The sequence below is a fragment of the Anopheles bellator genome, chromosome 2 (assembly GCF_943735745.2).
Source record: "Anopheles bellator chromosome 2, idAnoBellAS_SP24_06.2, whole genome shotgun sequence".
Taxonomy (NCBI): Eukaryota; Metazoa; Arthropoda; class Insecta; order Diptera; family Culicidae; genus Anopheles; species Anopheles bellator.
This window is the reverse complement of record NC_071286.1, coordinates 40,445,111-40,470,710: the sequence shown is the minus strand read 5'-3', so window position 1 is coordinate 40,470,710 and position 25,600 is coordinate 40,445,111. Positions and strand designations below refer to the sequence as shown.

The 25,600-nt window shown below is 50.4% G+C and overlaps 1 protein-coding gene across 1 annotated transcript; it reads left to right on the top strand.

Annotated features, from left to right (window-relative positions):
• The first annotated feature begins 479 nt into the window (after positions 1 to 479).
• Positions 480 to 15,568, top strand: LOC131207523 (homeobox protein prospero). The gene is made up of 5 exons (XM_058200141.1): positions 480 to 1,413; positions 1,465 to 5,395; positions 5,871 to 6,050; positions 14,082 to 14,226; positions 14,397 to 15,568. Exons 1-5 carry the CDS (start codon positions 480 to 482, stop codon positions 14,574 to 14,576), a joined length of 5,370 nt encoding a protein of 1,789 aa, XP_058056124.1. The 3' UTR covers positions 14,577 to 15,568.
• The last annotated feature ends 10,032 nt before the right edge of the window (positions 15,569 to 25,600 follow it).

The following is a 25,600-nucleotide window of genomic DNA, read 5'->3' as shown; positions in this document are numbered from 1 at the left end:
CTCTCTCTCTCGCTCTCCGCTTTGCGCTTTGCTTCGCTACTTCTCCTCCGCTCGCGCGGCACGCTCTCTCTCTCTCTCTCGTTGTCTCGCTCACTCACCCCCGGGTGGTAGGTCCGTGCCATGGAAGGGGAAATCTAAGGCCGGGTTAAGCGACGACGACCGTACGGACATTGGAAGGGGCTGCTCATCGGCGGAAGGAGCAACCCGGCAGCAGCAGCAGCAGCTAGAGCAGGAGCGGGAGACCCCAAGGAGCAGCAGGAGCAGGCGGCGGCGTGCGAAAGACGGAGAACGCGAACGGCGTCGTCGGCGGCAGGCAGCGTCGTCGTCGTCGTCGTCGTCGTCGGGCGGCGGCGGTGCTGTTGGTGGTGCTGGTGGTGGTGGTGTGAGTGCCGCCAGCAGCAGCAGCAAGGGGAAGGCTTCCCCCACCACCACGGTCTTCGTCGTCGTCGTCGTCGTCGTTGTCGTGGCCGACTCGGCTTATGATGTCATCGGAGGAAGATTCTGATTCTTTCGGTTTGTACGTCGATAAGCTGCTGAAGAAGCACGACCCGAGCGCGCCGGCGGCGACCAACAACAGCAACAGCAACAGCGACAGCAGCAACGCCAGCAGCGCCAGCAGCGGCAGCGCGAAGCAACGCGCCCGACAGCGCGTGGACGCGGGCGAACCAAGGAACAGCTACTCCTCGATACCGAACTTCAGTTCCCGGCCGTCCTTCATGAGCGGCGGTCTATACGGGGCTATCTTTAGCCAGGCGCAGCAGCAGCACTTCAGCGGCCTGTTCGGACCCGGCGGCTACGGGCCCGCCGCCAGCAAGATGCTCAACGAACTGCTCGGGCGGCAAGTGAAGCAAGCGCAGGACGCCACGGATCACGCGGCCGACGCCACCAGCACCACGCTCAGCATGCTGTCCGCGATCGAGGCGGCCGCGGCCAGCATCGGCGGTGGCGCCCCCAGTGCAGTGAACGGTGTCAGTGGCGCCGTCGCCAAGCACGGCTTCGAGAGTGTGACGAACCTGAACAACAACAATTCGAATACGAACAATAACAACAACCACGGCAATAGCGGTGTTGGTGGTGGTGGCCACAACAATGGCCACAGTGCGAACGGTGCCAGTGGTGTGACGGTGGTGGCAGCGGCCACAGCGGCGGCGGCGGCGACGGCGTCGTCGGATGCGCCGACGACGATCGGCAATCGGCGCAGCAGCAGCACCAGCAGTACCAGCAGCAACAGCAGCAACAGCAGCAGCATCCACAGCTCCGCCAGCAACTCCAGCAACCACCCCCAGCACCCGCACCTCCAGCACCACCTCCACCACCACCACCACCACCAGCTCAGTGATAACGGCGGTGGTGGCGGCGGCGGCGGCACGAAGCTCGCGGTGGACGCGCGGTGCCACAGCAGCAACAGCAACAGCAACAACGGGCTCGGGCTCGGGCTCGGGCTCGGGCTCGGTGGTGTTATAGACCTTGACGGTGACTCTACAACACCACCGACCCCCGCCATCGCCACCGGTGCCAACCCCGGAGCCGCCAGCGACAGTGAGCTGGCGCACCACATGCTGCGCAACATCCTGCAGAGCAAGAAGGACCTGATGGCCCTCGATCAGGAGCTGCGCGCGATCAGCGGCAGCGGCGGCGGCGGTGCCGGTTCGCCCGACAACAACAACGTGATCGGCAGCAAGAACAACAACAACAACAACAACACGATCTTCGACGTCGTCGTGGGCAAGGGTGGCAGTGAGGGCAGCAGCAACCACCACCCGCAGCAGCAGCACCATCCGGACGATGGGCTGATCGTGATAAACGGGGGCGAGCTGAGTGACTCTTGCGAGGCACCGCTCCTGCTGGGCAGCCCCGGAGCGGCCGGAAGTGACGTGAAGGCGTCCCTGTTGTTGTGTAATCAAAATGGCGTCAGTGACGAGGGCAGCCCCAAGAATCGGTTAGCGAACGGCGGGGACGGCCCGGCGGTGGTGGCGAAGCAGGAGCGGAGTGACGTGATCGACGAGCTGGTGGCGTCGTTGCCGCCGGCGGACGATACCGCCGACGACGAACCGATGCCGTCGCCGGCGTCGGGCGTCAGCGCGGAGATGCTGATCACGAAGCAGGAGATGCAGGACCTCGAGGACTGCTGTGGCGGTGGCGGTGATCGGGACGACAAGGATCGAGACGATCGGACGCCTTCGCCGGGCGGGGAGCAACCGCCGCGAGTGGCGGGGGGCCGCCCCGGGGAACCGGAAGCGCTGAACATGAAGCGAGCGCGGGTCGAGAACATCGTCTCGACGATGCACCGAGCCAGTCCGGCCACCCTACCCGGCCTCGGCCAGCAGCTGCCGGTGGGGGTGGCGGGTGCCCCGGTGAACGGGTGCAAGAAGCGGAAGCTGTACCACCCGCAGCAGCACGACAACGGAGCGGCCGAGCGGTACGCGGCGGCCGCCGCCGCAGGACTCAACCTCGGCCTGACGCTGCAGAACTTTATGCTGAGCAGCAGCGCGGCGGCGGCGGCAGCCGCTGCGGCCGCGGCAGCCAGCGGAGGGGCGAACGCCACGAACCCGGCGGACGACGACGAGGATCTGGTGGAGGAGTGCCGAGAGGCGACGGCCCCGTCGAGCAGCGGGGCGCCGCCGCCCCACATCCACCAGAAGCGCGTCGAGAAGGATGTGCTGAAGTCGCAGCTCCGCTCGATGCAGGAGCAGCTGGCCGAGATGCAGCAGAAGTACGTGCAATTGTGCTCGCGGATGGAGCAGCAGTCGGACACGACGCAGGAGGTGGCGGACGACAGCTCCACCAGCGACGACATCCTGGAGGACGACGGTGCGGTAGCCCCGGCCGTGCCAGAGCCGGAGCTCGGAGGTCGCCCGATGCTGCTCCAATCGACCCCGGTCAAGGATGGGTCAATGAGTGGCAAGGGCGCAGGGCAGCAGCAGCAGGATGGGGCGGCAGCCGCCGCCGCGGCGGCCGCAGCCGCCGACGCCTCCAGCATGCTGCAGATGATGAGCAAGATGATGTCGGCGAAGCTGCACCACTCGCAAGGGTTGGCCGGGCCCCACCAGCACCCGCACCCGGCTCTGCAGGCCGCGGCCGGTTTCAACGGAGCCCACCCGTTCCTGCAGCACATGCAACAGGCGGCCGCAGCCGCCGCTGCCGCCGCCATGCCCCACGAAGCGCAGCAGCAGCAGCAACTGAGCAGTGCCGCGGCGATGTACCAGAAGCTCTTCCTGGAGCAGGAGGCCCGCCTGGTGAAGGCGGAGCACGGGGAGCGGAACCAGCAGCAGCAGCAGCAGCAGCAGCAGATGCTGCCCCAGCCACCACCACCACCACCACCGATGCAGCAGCAGCAACTTCCGGCGCTAATGCAAGACCGAAGTCCTCCGGGCAGTAACACCGCGCAGGTAACGTTGCCACCGGCGCCGGCCCCGCAGCCGCAGCCGGCGGTGCACCCGATCCCCACCACTTCTTCGCAGCAACCCCCGCAGCTACTACAATCGCCCACTGTCCAATCGCATTCACAGCAACCGTCCCAGCAGCAGCTGTCGCCCCGCCAGCAACCGCAGCCAACCCCGGCGCCCCAGGAACCGTCGCCGACGGCGGCGGCAGTGGCGTCGGCGGCGATCAGTCACGGCGCGGCCACCGCGACGACGACCCCGGTGCTCCCGAAGGGCTCCGTTCCGTCGGATCTGACGAGCCGCCTGACGATGATGCGGTCAGCGGTGGTGGGTAGCGCGGCGCCGCCCGGCGGCCCCGTGTCCGGCACGGACCTGGAGGGGCTAGCGGACGTGCTGAAGACCGAGATTACGGCCTCGCTCTCGAACCTGGTCGACTCGATCGTGACGCGCTTCGTGCACCAGCGCCGCTTCCTCGGCAAGCAGTCGGAAGCGGCGGCCGCCGCCGCCGAGCAGCTCAACAAGGACCTCCTGATGGCGTCCCAGCTGCTGGACCGCAAATCGCCCCGCACCAAGCTCGGCCCGGCCGCCGACCGCACGCACCACCACCACACAGGTAATGGGCCCGCGTCGGCGACGGCGGTGCCGCCGCCAGCGCGCCTGAACGGGCCGCTGCCGCTGCCCTATCCGCCGCTCGGCGGCATGCCGCCGACGATGCACGGACCGGCGCCGGATCCGAAGAGCCAGCCGCTGCCCGCCGGCATCAACAACGGGCACCACCAGCACCACCACCACCACCACCCCCTCCATATGCCCGCTCACGTTCGTCCTTCTCCCTCTGCAGCCCTGTTCCCACCGCAGGCGAAAGCGACGACCCAGGGCATGAACTCGGTGGCCGCCGCCGCGCTCTACAACTCCATGAACCAGGCACTCGGTGGCCCGCCCCAACCGCCACCCCCACCACCGCCGGCGACGGGGGCGGTCGCAGCGGTCAATCCGTTCTGTTTGCCGCCGCCACCACCGCAGCCCCCGCAGCCGGCGGCGCCGATTGAGTCGCGCGAACCCAACCCCGAGCAGTTCGAGGCCCTCAGTCTGGTGGTGACGCCGAAGAAGAAGCGCCACAAGGTGACGGACACGCGCATCACACCCCGCACCGTGAGTAGAATCCTGGCGCAGGACGGCATCCTGCCGTCCGCCGCCGCCACCCACCAGCAACACCAGCTGCCGCTCGATACTCAACAACAACCCCAACACTCCCAACAACAGCAGCAGCAGCAGCAGCAGCAGCTTCCGATCGGCGGTGTGAACGGTTGCCACGCGGGAACCCTGAACAACAACAACAACAGTAGCTGTAACAAAAACCAAAACAACAACCAGCAGCTGATTAACCAGCAGGCCTCGCAGCAGGCCCTGGTGCCGTCGCAGGTTCCCCAGCAACAGCAACAGCAATCGCCGTTCAGCGCTCAGTCGGCGGCGGCAGCGGCGGCCAGCGGCCCTAAGCAGCAGCCTCCGACGGCGACGACACCGACCGAGTGTACGTCCCCGCGGTCGTCCTTCCACGGCGCGGCCTCGGCGATGCTGCCCGTCTCGCTGCCGACCTCGGTTGCGATCCCGAACCCGTCGCTCCACGAGTCGCAGGTCTTCTCGCCCTACAGCCCCTTCTTCAATCCGCACGGTGCCGGCGGTGGCGGTGGCGGTCCGCACGGACCGCAGCCGTCCCAGTTCCACCACATGAAGGTGTCCTCGAGCAGTCCGCCCGGCCTCGGCAACGGGTTGCTGGGTGACCCACGTGACTCGCCGCCCCTGCCGCACCCGCCCACGATGCTGCATCCGGCGCTGCTGGCCGCGGCCCACCACGGCAGCTCGCCCGACTACGGACATATCAGGGCGTCGATGGACGTCACCGACCGCAGCTCGGACTGCACGTCCGCGGACATCGCCTACAACGGCATGGAGCCTACTATATCCTTTTCAATGCATTACCACCACCAGCCCCAGGGCCTCGCGGTCACAGCGTAAGAATCGATCCTACCTACCTCTAACCCCCCGGTCTCGTTTTAGCCTCCTGTCAAACCGCACCCGGAGCCGGATCGATGGAGAAGTCGCCCGGAGGGCTCTTTGACAGGAGCTTGAAGCGAGACCGGGAGACGGGGCCATGCACGCCATCGCCATGCGCGTCTTCATGCGCCACTCCGGCGAGCTTCTTAATCAGATTTGCACGGCGGAATCCCCTTTCCAGGCCGGCCAGCCGGCGCACGGAGCGGTTGTTCTTGGATTCCGTCACCGGATCACTTTTATAGTTTCCTTCGTCAACAAGAAAATCAGAACCCCCCCTTCGAGGCTCAATCCGATTTGCTCCATTATCGGGCTGGGATTATCCACCTTTTTGTTTGCTTTCCTTCCTGGCGTGTGTGGCTCCCCGTTGTGAACGCCGGCCCGCGTGTGTTATCCAATAACAGTTATCGTTATAAACTCCGTCCTTCGAATCAGTAACGAATCCTTAACTCCGGTGAACTCGTCAACCCTGACGCCGATGCACCTGCGCAAGGCGAAGCTGATGTTCTTCTGGGTGCGCTACCCGAGCTCCGCCGTGCTGAAGATGTACTTCCCGGACATCAAGTTCAACAAGAACAACACCGCCCAGCTGGTCAAGTGGTTCTCCAACTTCAGGTGAGTTCCCGCCTTCTTTCCCCCGCACGGAAGTAGTAATCCTCTGGCCGTGGGCAGCCTCCACACGGCCGTGTCTACTAATTACGGAACGGAGGGCACGGAAGGGACCGGGACATCAAACACAATTTCCCAGCTCAAATAGCGCACCAGGGCATTAGAGTTTGATTGGTGGCGGTTTCGTTCCGGGTTCCGGGATGATCCGGGCCCCAGCCCAACGGCTGTCGTCCGGCCGAGCCGAATCCTTTCCGAAAAGCCATTGAGCGAATGCAAATTTACTTTGCGGACTGCGGAACAAACCCCGGAAACACACACCGGTCTGGCCGCGTGAGTCTGGTTCCGGGTCATTAATAATGCGCCCCTTTGGGGATGGTAGGATTCGGTGCACATTGTGCTGATTCTCCTGTGGTTTGTCTTGACCCCACTTGATGTGGACCTGCTGCTAATAGAGGGCTTACAATAGAGTTCTCGCTAGAAACTATATGATATTTAAATGGCGGCCCCCACTGTTCCGTTCCGTTTCTCTCGCCGGTGGCCATCACATCGTCCATCTCCGGGTGATGGATCGGTGCATTTATCGCAGCAAACGCCCCACGGTTTTTGGCGGTGCGTTTCGGGGTTTTAATGCCCGGGACCAAAACCGATCGATACCGTCAATGCTCCGAACCGGGCACTGTCGGCCGCGGGCTTACAATAGTGCGTGTGGGGAACGGGTGCCTTTTCGGCAACCCATGGGCTTAGCGGGGCCGGCGGGTGAAAAACTACATTTCCAAAAATATCGCCATGTTGACGTTGCGCTAACGTGCGCGGTCCCGGGGGGCGGGATTCCGGGAGGCTGGCTGGCGCTTCATCCCCATCTAAGCCGCGGACGGACAGAGTGCCGGTCGGAAAATGCCCAAAATGGCGCTGCTGCGAAATAAATGGCCTCTACATTTCGGGTTAGAATTAATAGAGGCACCCTGTGGCTGTATTTCGTCCCGTTTTGGGCGGTGACGCGCCGTGCCTTTGTGTGTCACGTCGATCGCCGGCCTGGCAAAGGGGTGTGTGTGTCTGGGTGGTACATATGCAAAACATTTACTCGAGTGCACGCTTCGCGGCGGTGCATATGTAGAGATCCGTGCGCCTAAGCCCGCAGGAGGGATGTCCGGCAGCATCCTTCCTGTCGCGCAGCGAAAGTGCAGCATATGCAGTTGAATGGTGCAATGTGCGGTTCGGCTGCAACGCGCTCTGCCCAAAATTGGGAGAAGATTTGTGGGTATATAGCGCCCGTCCCGGGTGCACATGAAGTGCGTTTTTCGCTGGTCACTATCCCTCGATGCACTCGCCCCGAAACCTACACAGACACACGGTGTGCGTTTCATTGCACTTTGGCTTCGATCTGACGGCTCTGCGTGTGTCCGGTGTATGTATCGGCATGTGCGAACCCAAACCCCCCCTCACATAGCCACGGCCAGCCCGTCTGCTTTGGGGGGACGTTTGGGACTTAGAGAGGGTTAGAGTGAGTACAGAGTTATGTGCAACACGCGCGCGCCAAATAAATAGAATAGATAAACCAACACGCTACAGTCCGGTGGCCGGTTGTCGAGTGTGTGGACCGAACCGGATCGAAACTGTTTCGAGCGGCTCTTCAATTTTAGCTCAACCCAACGTGGAAACACTCGCGGACACGGAGCTTCACAGCCGGGCCCGAGAGAAGGGCCTACACTTATCAGGTCTAACCCTATGAAAGTACGGGTTTTTCCAAAGGACTCACATGTTTATTGCATTGAAACGGAACACTCTATTCAAAGTATGTGCCAGCTATACATTTCATCCATCTCTCTGCTAAATCGTGGATTCCGCTCCGAAAGAATCGTCTTTTCATGCAAATCAATTAGTCATGCAATTTTAGACTTCATCGTACGAATCGAAGTGGTTCAAAATGGATCCAAATGATCTGTGTTTAGGGTTTCACCGGATTTTGGTGGCTTGTGGTACACCACACCTTTCCGGTCCCATCACACGTACAGTGCATTGTCTCTCTGCCGAGTGGATCTGGTTTTGCAGTCGAAGTTGATGGTTTTCCTGGACTGAGCCATGAGTTTTTCTTTTCGCAACTCTTAAAATGAATTCTGTTGGATAAATGACTTCTTCTTGTAGCTGGCGAGCAGAATTTCGCATTTGGTTTTCCGGTTTTCCTGCTGTCTTTCAGTTCATTTTCCAATCTTCTTAAAAGGCCCTTCAAACGTATGGATAAGGCGTACTGGGACACATTTAGCTTCATTTTCGTCCAAAGGTTTTTGTAGTTCAGTTCTAGTAGTTTTTTGCTTGTGAAGTAAAAATCGCCATGCTGTAATATTTTAATCAGCTTAGTGTACTGCGATCTTCCAAAAGCATGATCATCGTAAGTTTCGACAAGCATTTGATGCGATTCTGGTATTTATGCAAATCCAGAAAAACGTTGTTTTCAGACACAAAAGCCGACATGGTCTAACCTCTTCAAAGATAAGTTGTAAAACTAAATTCATTTATTTTTCGACCTGTAATCATTTGCCTGATTTTAGTACAAGGTAATGTTGCCTAAAAAGCATAATTAGGAAGACCAAATCGATCGGTTTAGACAATCCCTTTCATAGTATCAAAGACCTGATATTATTCTTATGTTCGAACGCGGGCAGAACCCCACGAGCCACATCAGCTTTTGTTTGAAAACGTTTGGTTTTGATGCTGGAGATATGTTGGCTTCGAACTGGCGCGCCTTTGGCATGGCAACCTCGATGGCTCGCTGTTGACAGATGATCTAAGGGCGAGCTACGCGCCGAGCCTACTACGAGCTCAACAAAGATTGGAGTGTGTTTATACACGAACCGTTGGAAGGAGCTTTGCTTTTTGTGGTGCGTTGCATTTTTCAAACGGCACGGACCGGTGAATCCACCGCCTTGGCACAATCGCTGCGATGCTGAGTGCGCAGACCCTAGGACCCGGCTGGCCTGCTCTGATATGGAATTGACGTTTGTTTTCTGAAAGTTATGCACCTTCTCGGGCGCGTTCCCGAGTGGAGGAACCCTCGTCCTTTCTGTGGCCGCGTACTCGAGAGCTAAACGATGCGCGTGATTTGCGGAAATATCAGAAGACGCTGAGACGATGTTGGATGGTTGGTGGCAATTGTAGGAAAACCCAGGCCAGGACCGCGACGGGCGCACACTTTGCACTGCGTTGAACCCCCCACCGGTCGTCGGTGTAGGGTTGAGCGTTTCAAAGGAAAGGCCGAGTTGAAATGTGGCCGCGGCGCGCGAAGGAGCTTAATTAAAAATTGCGCTTAATTAATGTAATTTTGCTAATTAGCAGGACCCGCCGGTGGTAGCCACAGGAACAGGCACCGTGGCGCGGGATTTCTTTGCGATGCCGGTTCTTTGTTGGGAACCTTTCCCAACGGACGGTGTAAGACTGCGCTGCTGTTGGCGGAGTAGCACTTGGCCGGCCGGGGTGGTCCACAAAACCACCGCCAGACTCTATCGGTTTTCCTCAATACCGCTGCTCTGGTCCTGCTTTGTGCGCACCGCAAAGGGTTGGCCGTAATCGCACAGGTACCGTCGTTCCGCGCTCTGAGTTCCGGCAGGCGAATTATGAGCCTAATCGGGTTTAAGGATAATGGCCAAATTTGCCTGAAATGTTGTACGGCCGGTGCTGTTGGAGTGCCTCCTACCTGGGCGATCAGCCGCCGAGCTCACGGGATTTGGCGGGAAAAGGAGCCCAGCGTCAGCGGCCGACGGCTGCAGCAGCGCGTTAGTCCTTGCCGGCGGTCCAGACGCGCGCGCAGGCAGCCTACCAACCGGGTGTACCAATACCAATACGGCACAACGAGCCTATAATCGCCCCAGACGTGTGTGACGCGCGCCTTTGTCTTGGGAACCGTGTATCCGACCCTTGCTTTCTTGGGTTCGATCGCGCGCAGCTTGCGTCGTCTTTAAGATTTCTTTCTTTTCTTCGCCCGAAAACCGGGTACCGCCGTGTGTGTCAGCTGGTTTTACCGCTGCGACCCCAGAACCCGGGCTCCGGAAGTTTACGATAAAGCGGCCGGCACTGTTCCCTCCCTTCTCTTAGCCGTCGATGTTGTGTCGCACCTCGCACCGCACCGAACCGGCAATTATCATCAGCAAGTCACACTGAAAGTCGCAGTCAGCAAGGGAAGGTGAAGGATTTGTGTCCCTTCGACTTCGGCCCTTCGAGGGGCGGGCATTTATGAGGGCATTTAAATTTCCTGTCGTGTGCATGTGTGGCGGCGGCATCTTGCGGGGACTTGCGTTTGGTGGTGCAGTATCGGTCCGCACCGCGCACGTCTTGCCAAATCGAAGGGGGAACGGAAAAAGTTCGTTACTCCGTGCGTTTCTTTTTCTCTGTTTTTTTTCCGTGTTGCTACGGAGAAGAAATTCCTCCGAATTTACGCTGCGTGGCCAAGCGTCTTACGCCGCCGTACCCCTTGCGCACGAAGCGCTGGTTTTTAATTTCTTCGGCGTTTCGTCGGGGAGGGTTGACTGTTTTGGTCCCTCGCACCGGCATCAAGATTGCGTGGCATATGCGCTTCCGAGCCCGGGGGTTGGCAGCGAACGGAAAAATTAGCGCTCCGCTGATTTTGACCGTTGGCACAGAGAGACCCGGGAACTTACCGTTTGTGGCTCTACCTCAGAGAGAGACCTTTTTCAAATGATCTTTCTCGCAAGGGGGGGGACACACGAGCGTGAGAAAACTGTTGTCGGACTGAGAAGGCAGGCTGGCCGCAAAGGCCGGTGTATCGCTAGGCACTAGAAGACGCTCCACAACGGTCGCTTTCAACGGTCGCGCATTTGAACGGGAAGTTTTAACAGGCCCGAAAGTGTCTGTAAACATTATCGGAAAAAACACATCAAATAAAACAGGCCAAAAACTAATACATTAGTTCCAAACCTTTATTTAAGACTGTTTCTGATGGTCCTATTGGCGTCAATTATGGACCGTTTTTTGTAATGCTAGAAAAATGTAATTAATCGCATAATCGCTTGTGACTCGTAGCTTACATTTTCGTCTTCTAAAAAATGCAGTACAATGTACCAAATTTGTCCCTCTAAGTGTAACGCTTGAAAATGAGCGTAAACTTGAAACGGTATGATCGATACTTTCGATCGATCGATCACTAAAGCCATCTACCGAGAAAATAATGGATTTCTTTTTCCCCAATCCAACGCAACGATATCGGAAGGATGGAAGACGTTGTTTTGAGCATAGTTAATTCAATTCAGCTCATAAACTAACAGTATTTAGGATGAAAATTTTGCCTATGCCCAATGAATATTCTCATTTTTCTTTACAAAACGCTCAAAGAGAGAGAGAGAGTACAGGCTTCCGGTTGGTTCGACTCTTACGCCAACAACAAGATTAGCCACAAGGACTAAGAAAAGACCCTGGCAGACACGGCAAGTGTTTGGTTTAGCAGTTTGGTTGCATCCTTCTTATCGCGTGTGATTACATCAGACCACAAAAGCCCCGCAGAATGCGGAAAAAGAATTAAAGGGTGTGACCTGGTGGTGGTGGAATACATTATGCAGCGCGTAATGAGAATATTAGAAATTTGCGCAAACATGCAGACCCTCTGAAGGGCGCACATAAATGCCTTGGCCAGCCTAGGGCCTCCGGTGATGGCTCGCGAGGAGCGTAAACAACCACGTGCTCTCCTAACCCCCGGCGCGCCCCATCTCGTCCTACGCACAGGAGATGAGGAGCCTTCTGAATGGCTACCAAGTTTGGCCACTTGTGCCGTGTGTGCCAGGGATACGCTTTTCACTCTGCACCTTTGCACCACATCGTCATCGTCCTCGCCGCCGACGGTCGGTACCTTCGGAGCAAAGGATCGTTGCACTTTAATGATTATCCTTGGCAAGTGGACGCTCTTCACCGACCGCCACTAGGCACTTCTCGCGTGACTAGTGTTCCAGCGAGCACCCTCTCACACAGATACACACTATCCACTCCATTGTTTTCTTCGTCCGTTTTGATTATCTCTCGAGCGATAGAGAGAGAGAGAGAGAGAGAGAGAGAGCCCACCACAATAATGCTGCAGGGCGCGCCACGAAGGGATGATTCCCGCGCGATGGCGCATCTTCGAGGTGAGCCGCGCCCAGCTTTGAGGATGTGTGATGAATTTTTTATGACAACACCGTGTGTCGTTCCCGGGATCCTGTGCTCCACCGGTCCCATTCGGTTCGGCGTGGCCAAGTTTTTCGTGCCATTACACGTTGATTTTCCGCAGTTTTCTTTTTTTTCTGTTGCTGCCATAACCCATCCAGCATCCCTGGCCGCGCGGCCGGAGGTTGATGGTTCCGTTTTGTGAACCGTTGTCACACGTACCACACACACACACACACACACACACACACACGCCGTGGGTCCTTGGAGAGGGAAGCGCAAAGAAAACAAATGACACAACTGACAACGACATTATCGCGCATAATGTGAAGTGAATAAACGGCAACGACAATGCACACGGGTCCGGGGGAACCGGTGGGGGCGATTATGATTATGCTGAATGGCACGGGACACGGGGCGTGGGAGAGCCGCAATTACGACGCTGCACTGTTGCGCCGGGGCACCGCGTGCATTGTGCGCCGCGAAGAACCGCCAGCCGGGACCGGGACCATGGGAGAACATTATCATGCAGTGCGCCATTCTTTGGGGCAGTTTTCAGTATCATAGGTGACAGCATCCTTTCCGTCGAGGCTGACAAAAAAAAAGCGTCAACAAAGACAGCGCGTCATGAGGTGTCTCTTGTTGTGCTGTTCTGCATTGTGTCGGGGGCCCCCTTACGATCGGCAAAGTGCAGCACCGCGAGATGCATCCGCGATGCCGGTTGGGCAGGACGAAGAAAACAAAGGGCGGTTTTAATTGTACGTGTTTTGCTGCACAATAAACTAGCTGATTTGTGTGATTGACGAGCTGTGTTTTCTTGTGGGCCACGGCTAATCCCAGTAGTTCCAGCAGCTCGCCGGCACGACTGTCAATCTAACCGGAAAAACCGGAAAGCGCACCCAAATTACTACAGAACCGCCGCCACCATGATGATCACGCTCGGTTGGCCACGTGCAAGAGTGCGACGGCAGGCAGGCAGGACGCGCAGGAGAGCCAGGCGGCTACACTCGCCGTTCAACAGTCTTCAAGTGTGTGAAATGGCACGCTAAAATGACACCCCTCAGATTAGCACAGTCGTCACCTCCGTTGTGTGGGGCGTAACGTGGCAACATGAGCCCCTCTCAAGGCACATGGCGTAGTGGTTCCGCAGTGACGTTATGCTGCGGTGGGCGCTGTTGTTTGCATATCGCCGCCTCCGCCGCCCTAGACGATGTGTGGCCTGGCCCCGTATGTCACTGCGAGGCGTTAAAGCAGAGACGACAAGCATAATATTTGCATTAAGTAATGCCGTGGTGGAGTCGCTGGTTGTCTGCCTTGCTCCTGCTGTGGCTCCTGCCGTCAGCGCTCCGGGCCGGCGCCTGGTGGTGGGCATCCTTGGGACTCTCAGCCGAGGACCGACCCGACCCAGGACTAGGTCCGTGCCCACGGCGCAAAAGTGTCGCCGCACGAATCCTTTGGCACTCTGTTGGGCCGCAACTCAAGTGTCCCTCTCGTGTGCGGCGACGTGCGACTTCCCAGCCTGGGCCGGCGGGGTTCTGTGTCTGTGCCTATTCGCCAATTTAAAGGTGTTTTTAGAGGCATGTTGACAAGTCGCCGCGTGGCCATATGGCGGTAACACTTACGGGGACCACTCGAGATTGGCTTGGCGTCTCTTAAGAGGACTGTGCAGGTTGACGCTTTCGCCTGCTTTCATCTAATAAGGGTCGTATGCTTAATGGCTCGTTGTGTGTCATCATCAAAAGACCTTAACGATTTAATTGGCGTAATCGTGCTATCCTGGCGGTTAGCTAGCACCGCGGGTGTTGTAGGTGTTGATAGAGCTCTTCCGATCTTCCGATCTCCCAGAGGAACCCACGCGAGGGGCTTTTAGTAATTAGTTTGTTTCGCTTATTGTAGGGAATTTTACTACATTCAAATGGAGAAGTACGCCAGACAAGCTGTAAGCGAGGGCATGAAAAATGCCGATGACATCCATGTAAGCAATGACAGTGAGATTTACCGCGTCCTCAACCTACACTACAATCGGAACAATCACATCGAGGTGAGTGCAACGCTTGATATCCCGTTTTTTGATGGCTTCCTTCCTCCCTGCGATTTAGTAACCCTTCTCCGACCGACCGCTCGGGCCGGCTTCTCACGCAGTTTTCTTTGATTGGCAAGAGTAACGTGACAAATTATCAACCAAATTATATTTGCTTCCCAACACTTTAGGTGCCCCAAAATTTCCGATACGTCGTTGAGCAGACGCTGCGTGAGTTCTTCCGCGCGATACAGAGCGGCAAAGACACCGAGCAATCATGGAAGAAATCTATTTACAAAATCATTTCCCGAATGGATGATCCTGTGCCGGAGTATTTCAAATCTCCGAACTTCCTCGAGCAGCTGGAGTAAACATTAAGCCCGGGCTACTGGAGCGTGCCGCTAACCGTCTCAGTTAGTGCGCACGCTCGGAGGCGAGGAGGAGGGAGTCTTCGGGTGGCAGAAGTTAGCTAACGCGTGTCAACCAACAAAACAAAGAAGAAAAGAAAGAAACCAAAAAGTGCGGCCCGAAAGGCTTTACGGAATTAAGACACCGAATCAATAATAGGAAAAACAAGAAACAAAGAAAAAAGTAATATATGAAGCACTAATTGTGTATGAAAACGAAACAGAGTAATTTTATTATAAAAAATTAAAATAAATTATACAAAATTGTTATCTTAAAACAAATTTATGAGATATGAGCGTACGGGAAGAGAGCGATGAAACGACGAGACACAAAACATACAAATATGAGTGAGTCAGAGCAAAAGAAAGAGACTATATTATTTAAAACCCTGAAGCAGACGGAACGGAAGCGAGAAGCGAGAAGAAAATTTAATACGCGAAACCTATTAAACCAAACTCAAAACAAACAATGAACTAAAACAAGAAAACATTTGTGGTTCCTATCATGTAGTGCGCTTTTTTCCCACGAAGGCGTCTCTGCAGACAACAAAAAAGAAAACAAACAAAATCCAGCACTCAAGTTCGACAAAGCAGAGAGAGAAATGGGCGGCGAAAATGATCGATGAAGAGATACTTCTTACGCGCCGACTGCACAAGGCGAAACGTGTAACGCGCACAGAAAACGCACTCTGGTCGTAGTCACCGCGAGACACGCAACATGGCCATTCGCAGCGGGCTTGGCGCATAGGCGCGCGTGCCCACTGAATGCAATTGCATGCGCGAGATAGGCCTTCAATCAGAAAACGTGTCACAAACCGTGCGCAGCGCAGCGATTGTAGTGCTTTCTTCGGAGATTGAAACGGAAATGGCATCTCGGAAAATCTTTTCACGGACGTTCAAAAATATAAATATTTAAACGAGAGAAAAGTCGAAAGCAAAAAAGCACTTACACGGCACACCTCAAAATTTACCAATTTATATTATATTTAAGAGATAAGAGAAGAAACAGCATTAAGCATAACATGAAAAATCGCAGTACACACGATCACACCCGAACGTGTAGAGCAACGAGCGCGAGCAAGCATCTGAGCAGGCGAGGTGTCTCATGGACACAAGGTGTAGTAGTCCGTTAAAGTATTGGACAACTCGTAGCAACCATTTGCGAAGTGACTACTGTTGCGTGGAACACACAAGGGACTAGCGGAATTGAGAAGGAATGCAGCTTTTGGCAACGAAAAGGAAGGCAGGCAGGACGTAAACTGTATTGCGAACCGTCGAATCATACGACAGACTATGATAGATCGACATTCCATTTGGCCACCACACGGTATCGACGCGTTTTTTTCTAGTGTTAACCTTCGGCTACCGGATCGTTTTCCCTCCATCAGTGTTTCCTTAGTTTCCCACACGGTGTGTCCCTGTGGAGCACCGTTGGCGATGAGTTTCCTCATTTTGGTATGATGTATTTATACTTTTTCTGTATAGCTAGATGTTAGTTTGAAGATTAGAGTTAAAAACTTCGTTAGCGTGTACGAAACTCTGTACAAATGCCTAGAAACCGTTAAGCATGTACCCTACTACTGGGCTCCAAGATTAGTCCTTGGATAGATCACTCGAAGCAACAGAATCAGATCACAGTGCAGCGTTGAAAACCTCTGGCGTGTTGGTTTTTTGGCGAGTACGAACCTGTAAATATGTTTATTTATTATTATTATTTTTCCGCAAAGGGGCTGCAACGCGTTGAAAATAAATTATGTTTATTGAGCAAAATTCTAAATTTAAATGAATTTATCAAAATTCCAAAGAGATCATGAGCACACGACGGCGACCGACGGTGGTGCGAGTGCGGGAGCATTCAGGTCGCGTGGTCGCGTCGCGGTTGCTCATCGTGTTTAGGTAGTGAAAGTGTTTCGTTGACTATAATTTCCGATGGTCCGGTTGTGTGGGTTGGAGAAAATTCTTGTAAAACAATTTTTGAATATTTTTAGGCTAGACTCTCCGAGCCAGCGTTCGGCGGTGCGCGGTCAGAGAGGTTTTTCTCAACACTTCGTACCGCGGGATGCTTGACGCGGTAATCAAAATTTTAAGCAAAATTTGTTACTTCTCTGGATACGAGGAACGAAGGTCGAGAAAGCGTGAGGTGTTTTGTTTATTGTTTTGGCGTTATTTCGGCACTTTAGAAAAAGAGAAAGATAGAAAGACAGTTGCGGGATAAGTGGAAAAATTGTCAACGCTCTGATCCATGTTGCTTCGAGTTATTACGAAGAATTGCTTTCGTATGATCATACCATCCCAGAAAGAGACAAAAAACGAATGCACGAATGGAGGATAGCATAAGTTTGTTGTTTGCGAATAATTCGAAAGCTTATTTAATTTCGACGGGTGGTTTAGCGTTTGTTTCCGATAAACGATTCGCCTCAAAACTATCAAACATGTTTTTGTTCCGATTTTTTTCACTTTATGATTTAACCTTTCGTTATGGAGTGATGTGTATCGTACTTCCACGAGAGTAGCCGGTCGACACAGCCGACACCATTGAGGCAGAAGTTGGACTTTGGTTCCTCGAAACTCAGCACACGCATTGCAAAACTATTAGATCAATTCCACTGGAAAATTTCCACAATAGTACAACTTCATGACAATGACTATTGGGTCTCCAGAGGCCAACGAAGGCTCATGGTGGCGTGTAATGGGCAGGTTACTATCACGAATGATGTATACGACTCACCAAAACCATCTAGAGCGAACCAAAGCCTAGTTGTAATAAAAAAGCTTATCCAACGTTAGGGATGTATAGACTCTAACGGTTGCTTTCTAGTGTTTAGGCCAAAAGTATCAAGTATGCTATGCTTGCCGTGATAACCTCTGCGGCATGCAAATTGGAAGATTGGAGGAGGCGAAAAATTGATACCAAGAAGCGAAAGATGTTATTTTTAAGTTGTCATACTCTAAAGCACTAATCACATGCTACTAATTTATCGGTGAGTTTCCTAGTCGTTTTCGTAAAGTAATGTCTAATAGTGCATCAATTTTTGCCGTCAGAAGTCCGTAGACGACCACTTTGCTCAAAATGGCACAGTGGCGCAAGGGGCTTGTTAACGCTCGTTGCAGCCCATGAAGTCTCTTACTAGAAACGGCGAAACTGCAATTGCAAGTTCAACCTCATGTGAAATAGTGCAAGGTGAGAGAATGTTCAGTGCGACAGAAATGGTTTAGCTTAAGAGATATATTTTTTCACCCTTACCGATTATCACTGTTTGAATAATGAATTATATCAATGAAATATGATTGGCTTTTTATGAATGTTCTTTTTCCATCCCAGAACGTTACCCCTCAGCCAACGGAATCGTTGTGCTGCGACTGTATGGTTTGGAAGAAGAACTTGTACAAAAAATAAAGTAAAACACTATATTAAACCAAAATCTATGCTAAAATTGTGAACAAAATTATTTTTTTCAAAACCTGTTGGTTCGTTTTTATTTTTCATTCTACCATTCGGAGCTACAGTCGGTAGCTCTGGCTTACGTTGGCATGTGCTTATCTGTTCCGAAATTCCGATTGGTCTTCAAGTCCTGTATGTTTTACTTATGAATACCTCTTTTGTTGCGGCTTCAGCATTCCGCCAACGCCGCCAACCAGTGTTTGGAGAAAACCAAATGATAGATTAAATGAAAAGGATCTACTTATATCATGCCTTCAAAATTACACAAAAACGACGAATGTAACTGAAATTGTGATATTAAAAGTAAAAATCACCCACTCACTTGGTATGGTCGATCAGTGGTTAGCCAGCTAGCCTTGGTTAATGGTTTCCATGAGGTTCCTATTAGCTTCAGCTTCGCTCTTACGGGTTGAGGCAAATTATGTTAACTCCAGAATGCATTCACCATTATTCCAGGAAGAAGGGCAACGATCGCTCCCATACCTTTGGTGTCTGTGATTCCGAGCAGCAGTTATAGCTGCCCTAGTTAAACGAATAGTTGTTGAAATCAAAATTTAAAGAAAAAAATCATTATCTTTCGGCCCACAAAACAAAACGTTTTCGGCATCTTTAGGCATACGATATCAATGTACGATAACATCAAACCCATCGTTCGTACAACGTCTTTGGCGGTGATTTCCACAGCGACATAACTGGCTGTTACAATTTTTTCTATCGTTTTCACATTGCTTTATAACTTGGCCCCCATTCCTTAGTGCAGGTGAAAACTAAAGTTTTGCGTTACTGGTTACGTAATGTAAAATTGGCTATGCGTAACGGTTGTGCATCAGCAGAAAGCCAATTTGCGGCGATGTTGTTAAACGCACACAGATTGCCCTTGATCAGCGTCGCCGAGGGTTGATGTTTCAACAGCTTTTGGACATGGTGTTCCGGCACGGTTTCGTGTTCTCTCCGGAACCCGGTGGCACAGCGCTTCGCTCAAGTCGGTGCGACCCGCCGAGCAGAGACAACAGTAACCTTCTAATAGTACAGTATAAATGGATAAACAGCATTCTCTTAGTTCGTAAGTAACAAAGATCTCAAGCAGTATCTTACAGTGATCACACATTCAAACCACTATCATAAACAGAAAATAGTATCGGCAACCGGCTTGTCCGCCGTTGTCTACAGCAGATAATTAAATGGTAGAGTTATATTACCGTGCGCGTGACGCAAGCACCAGCGATCGCAAGCACTAACGCATCAACAACCAAACAGTAAAATAATCAATTCCTTATTAATCAGTGTCATTTAACGATGTGGGAGTCCGACAGCGGCAACAAGTGAAATAGTAAAACAAACAATAGCCTGATAATTCAACATTTTTCAATTTCTACTACACCCAACGACAACCCCCCCACGAACGAAGTTGCGTCGGTTTGAGCGATGGGGAGCGGTGCGCCAATCCCAATTGGACGCTGTGCCGCGGGCAAGGTTCTTAATAATCATGGTGCCGAATGCTGCCCTCAGCACCACACGACCGATGCACGCTTACTGCAGGGGCTCACCAAACACCCGAATGGTCCCTTCCGAGTGCCACAGCACACGGAGGTGAGATCCAAAGCCCACATCCGCGGCATGTTCTAACCCTGTCGGCAAATGGCGGCGTAGCGTGCACTATTCGCTATGACCTATCCGAGGAGTAACTTCGTCGCGAACGTCACGGGCGGTATTCCTAAGCCCAGCCAAGAAAGCGTCCTGCAGAAAGTTATCTTTGCGACCCACGCCCGAACTTTTCGCGGAATCTCCTCCGTCAGACTTTTGTCCACCGCTAGTTCAGTGAACTCTTGCGGTACATGTACTTCTGTCCCCACAAACTTCTGTCTCTTAGCTTGTGACCCCTTCGATCATACGATGCGATCGAGCATACTGTTCTTACGGTGCTTTTTGTATTCTGCCGACTGAAGGACGGTGCCCCGTGCCGTACACGGTCGCGACAGAAGCGCCGGGAAGTCGTAGGGCTGTAGGATTCTGTGGTTTTGCGCGATTTTCATCACGGGCTCCATACAGTCATTCCGCCCACCTACACTTCCACCCTGTAGCGGACGCTTGCAGAACACCCTCTAGCGCGGGCCGGTATGCGCGTTTGCATTCTCACAGGCTATGTTCGGGATCGGCAGAGCCAACGGAAACCGGTCAACAGTGTTCTGTACTTCGGTTTCCTGCAGGCCGGCTTTCTTGCCGCTAGTGGTCGTTGTGCTTGGCGAATCTTGCGTCGATGGCGACGTACACGACTCCGTGAAGCGATTCGAAGGCAGTAGGACCTAACTTGTGCGCCCGTTTAACCTGCTTACTTGCGCTCCACATTCTACGTCAATGCCTCGGAGGATTGCGCTTTGCGCCGTTCGCTGCGCTCCTGGAGTGGGCACGTGTCGCAGCTTCGGACTACTGTGAACTGTTTAGAAAGCGTGGTTGAGCTCTTCCGGCGTAGGACCAGATCTCCCTGGACCTGTGGCGAAGCTGTTGAAACACTTCGCACTTTCTGCTACTCTAATAGTGGCATATGCTGTCGCGAAAGCGTCTCTAACTGATTCGGTAATATTGTATAAGTCTAGAAGTTAGTACCGTTTGTTTAAATTAAATTGTAAAAATTTCTCCCATTCTTGATCAAAACAACATGCCGTCTTGCTTACATAGCTCCTGAACCAGTTTGGCATAAGTTGTGAACATTTGGCAAGTCTGCGAATTATTTTCAATAATTTCAGCGTTCATCGCTAAACTACTGTCTTAATCGAAAATACGCTCTCTATATTCGGCGTTTAGTGTTTGTCAGGATTTCAAACAGTGTGTATTGGTAATCTCTTATATACCCATTACAACCATTTAACAATGTCACTCGTTTGGTATCATGAATATAACATATCATTCATAACCACCTTTCGCATGAAAATTTACTAGGGCACACATGAGAGGCACTTCGTGAAACGAAAACACGACGAAGCACAACAATTACTTCGATACTGTTGAAAGTGTTATTGTTATTTTGTTTATTTTTTGACTTTTATTTTGAATGAATCACCCGTTGGATGGACGAAACAGGCGACCCGCCGAGGTCGTACTTATGATTCAAGGCCATTCTGTAGCGTATTCTAAAATTCCTCCAAACGTGCAATAACTGATTAGGAATGAAACATGTGTTTGTAAGGCATCAGTTCTCTCCCAATACTTTGATATCACGCCACTTTAGGAAACATACTGACCCACGTATTCTTGAAAAAATTGGGCAGCTTTGGTTTTATTAATGCCAACGACGTCGTATACAATAAAAATGTTCATGCAATACAGTCTACTTACATCTCTGAGGAAAACCAAAAACTCACGATGCAAAAGGCATAAGACAGGCAAAAGTTAATCCAACGTAACATCCGTTCGGAAGGCGAGGCACTATATTAGACAACATCACACCACAAATAATTGTTCGGTCTATGTTTTCGGAATTATTCTTTTACAGTTTGGCGTCATTTTGAGAGTATTACAACAAGGGTCAACAGCAGCATAAGGAATCGCTTTAATAACAATTTAGATCGTGTTTCGGCCATATTCAGATGAATACAGCAATGATAGTGCTAGGTTGACACAGTACCATCTCAAATAGCAAACCAATACCATACAGGATAGAAATAGATCCAGCAATAGAAGCTACGATACGGGGGCAGTCTGGCATGCATTTGCCAGGCCCCTCGTTCGTTTCCAACCAAAGTGAGCTCAAATACAATTAACGCGGAAGAAACCAGAATCAAACAGATTGCAACAAACAATACCTAACATAGACTAAACCAAGCAAAACACATGAGGGTGTAACGAACATACTCAGGGAATAATGTTACAACCATTCGATAGTTTTCATATACTGCGCTGTAAAAACGGGAAATCTTTCATTTGACTACATACAAGTAAAGCAGGAAAACTCCTAGCGAAGGGCTCGTTGGCGAAAAACTAAACAGCAAATAGAGAGAGAGAGAGAGAGAGAGAGAGAGCTCTGCTCAACCCCAGCCAACCCATCTTAAAATAAGCGAAATAGTCACCAACAGGTTATATAATCATTACTGTAATTTAAATTTAATGCAAATAAGAAACATGAATGTTGTATAAAGCAGCTTGAACGTGAGATTGAAACCGGAACCTGATATACTCCCCCATATTGCCAATTCTTTGTAAAAAAAAACTACCGAATAATCAGAGCATAACCACACCACAGTAAATACTACTGTAACTGATGATCAAAATAGACTATAAAACATGTTATGATTGTTGGAAACACACCATCGAATATTTCATGAAACTCTCAGGAACAAAGTTAGAAGAGTGGAACCAAAGGCATTTCTTCTGACTGTCGCGTAGCCCACCACGCGATAAACCTCTTCGATTACTCTGAACATCAGAGAGAGGGTATTATTTTTCTTTTTATGCAGTTAAATGTCAGAACTTTGGATGACGTATCCTGAAAAGCACACTCGTATAGGTTTCGGAGGTCTGGTCGGCTGCATACCACCGAAGCAAACAGAGGCTTTCTCTCTACCGACCAGAGTACCGGAGCTTATGGTTGATCAAGTAACGCCGAAGCTTACAACAAAGTAGTGAACCCGCAACAGGATACCAAGTGGAGAAATTTTAAATGTTTATTTAAGAAGTGAAAAATGGAAATCAAACAGCATAAAAGTGATGCTACTGAGAGTAATGCAATCATCTTCAATAATATCGATTGACTAGAAAAAATAATCAGTCAACACTGGAAAACACATTAATTGAAAATTAAAAATTGGAAACCAGAGCAACAGCGGTTGAGCTAAGCACTGCAATTTAGAGACTTGAGCGAAACATCGTTAGTCGAAATTGTCTACCGAAAGATCTCTTTTTTATCCCTGCGAAAATGTTATTCCATTGAGGTAATATTCCAGAAAAGGTGTTTGTTTACCCTTAGGGGAACGGAATTCGAAACAAAATTACAAAAATTAACTTTGTTACAATATTTGAGCATGCATGTCCCGGAAAATTTTAATACGACGTTGTAAACCAACAAAATTACAAGGATTACTGGATAAATTACTGAAGTACTCTCTAAAATACAAACTATGAATTGGATCAAGTAATTCGCTTTTTTCAGTCATTATATGCTCCATCAATGTAACAATGAGAATATGATGGAATAAACAAGAACGAAAATGAATCTGTATAAATTTTATACTGCAATCAAATATGAACACAGCATTGCATGATAGCTTCAAAAAACGCAAAATTGGTCGACACAAATTTAAACGATGAACACGGATATCATTTAACGGTTATATTACCTTAGATTCGTTTTTAAGCATGAAGTTTCTCTACAAAGAATCGCAAAATGCCACGAAAGTAAACCATAGTTTTGGGCGAATTGAGGCACAAAGTTCGTAGCATTATAATATCCAAATTAAACTTTCAGCACAAAAGCTGTTCTTTTATTACGTCTAAATCATAGAAATGGATCATTTAAATTGTAATAAACTCTAAAACATCTTTCACACGAATCGTCAATAGTTGGCAGGAAGAATGGTGAATCGTCACAACGTGCACACTTGCGGAACCTCAATGACTCGCATGTCTGATAGAAACCATCTCAACCAGTAAAGACGCATCTTCAAGGCAGTAGGTAAGCTCTAATCCACCGATTTTTCGACTGTAAGTCCGAAAGTAATGCTGGGAGAGCTTCTGGGGCATGAAAAAGTAAAAAAAAAATGAACAAAAATGGTAATGCTCCGTTTCACCGCTGCATTGCAAATGCTTTTGAGTTGAAATAGTCTAGTTGACAGTGTCATTTGTGCCATTTGCTTCGTGCAAGTTCGCTGCTGTTCACCGGCTTCTGTAAGCAGCCTCCCTTTTAACTATTGACGCACTGCGTGTTGTCTATTTTACATACACCGAACAAACTAACACAAACTCGCATGCTAATATTAAAATGAATTTTATATACTAAAACATGAAAACCATATTTAAGCAAACAAAAAACAAATGCAAAATCTGATCACAAAAATGTATAAAAAAATTGTAAACATCTGAACGGAATGGGAAATGGAAAAACCATACACCATTTACGTACAGATGCTATTGTTCCCCAACAAATATCGTAGCCAAGAACTACAAACCATCCAATGGGGTTCCGGGTTCTTTGGAACGGTATTTGTCCGCTATGAATACTCTTGAGCGGATTGTTACTGAAAAGTAACAATAACTACCATCGGCTGGGTGAACAATATTTGAACCTAACGGAAATCGTTCTTTGGCTAAAGTATCACTTTTGAAACAGTCTGGCTAGAATGATCACTAAAACACATATGAGAAAAACAACATCAAAAGCAAAACATATTAAGAAAAACTCAATTATCAACTAGAACGAGGTATAAACAGCAACATGCAAAGCAAAGCATAAAACACAAACATTCGATCAAAGCAAGTGTTAGATGATTCACAAAACAAGAAAACCAAACCAAGAATTTTCACTTTGTTTTTAAACAGGATAAACCGGCTACAGCCTTTGTTTCGTGGTATAAACAATATGGCTTTCATGGATTGTTTGTTTAATTATAACGAACACTACGCTTATGCAACATACTTTCCTTAGTTCAAGTTTAGCAATGTCGAATTGACATAAACACAAGTTTTATTCGAACTTTTGAAGCTACACATTACGAAAAAGCAATAGAATTTTATACAGATTGCTGAGTAGATTTGTGATGCTACACAACGTACGCGGAGTTCTCAAATTGTTCGTAGGTAAGAAAAGATAAGTTAAATTTTACCTTAGAAAACCTCTTTTCTGTCGCTTCCATGTCAACCTGTCGCTTGAAACAACCATTTCATTACCTTACATTTGATAATTTACAAAGAAGGAATTTATTTGTTTTTTCTTCCTTGGAAGAAATATTGTTCCAAATTTTTCTTTCATGCAAGGAATATTTTCCAAATACGGTCCACACCGTTCTTCTAAGATGGAAAGAATGAATATTTTGTTTTTGACAAACACTTCAATTTTGCTATCAATCCCTAATGGTTAGTTTTTTTGGTCTTGACTAGTGATAGTGTCATAAATCTACTCAGAATGCAACATATAAAATATAATGGAATGATTTTTCATCTATCAACAAACAAGAAAGCAAAAACTTTAAGTTTCACTAGAGTAACCATCCTCAGTTGAAGCAATAACCAGAATCGATCAAATTAACAGTCAATTCATTACCAACGTTCTATTATGAAAGCAAAATTAGAGCAAACGGGCGAAACAAACTTAAAATCTCTGTACAACATCTATTACACAAATAAATTGCTCTTAAAACCAACAGCCACGATTAACGTATGGTTAAATCGTATGCAATGAACATAAATTCAAAATTTGTTGATGTATGAACATGCATACCAGACCATCGAGGTACGCTTACCAAATAAACCTAAAAGTAAATATCTAATCACAGAATGAAGTATACCAACATCACCGGTCGGCAAAGACGCTGGAAAGACCTGGAAAAGAAAATCAATG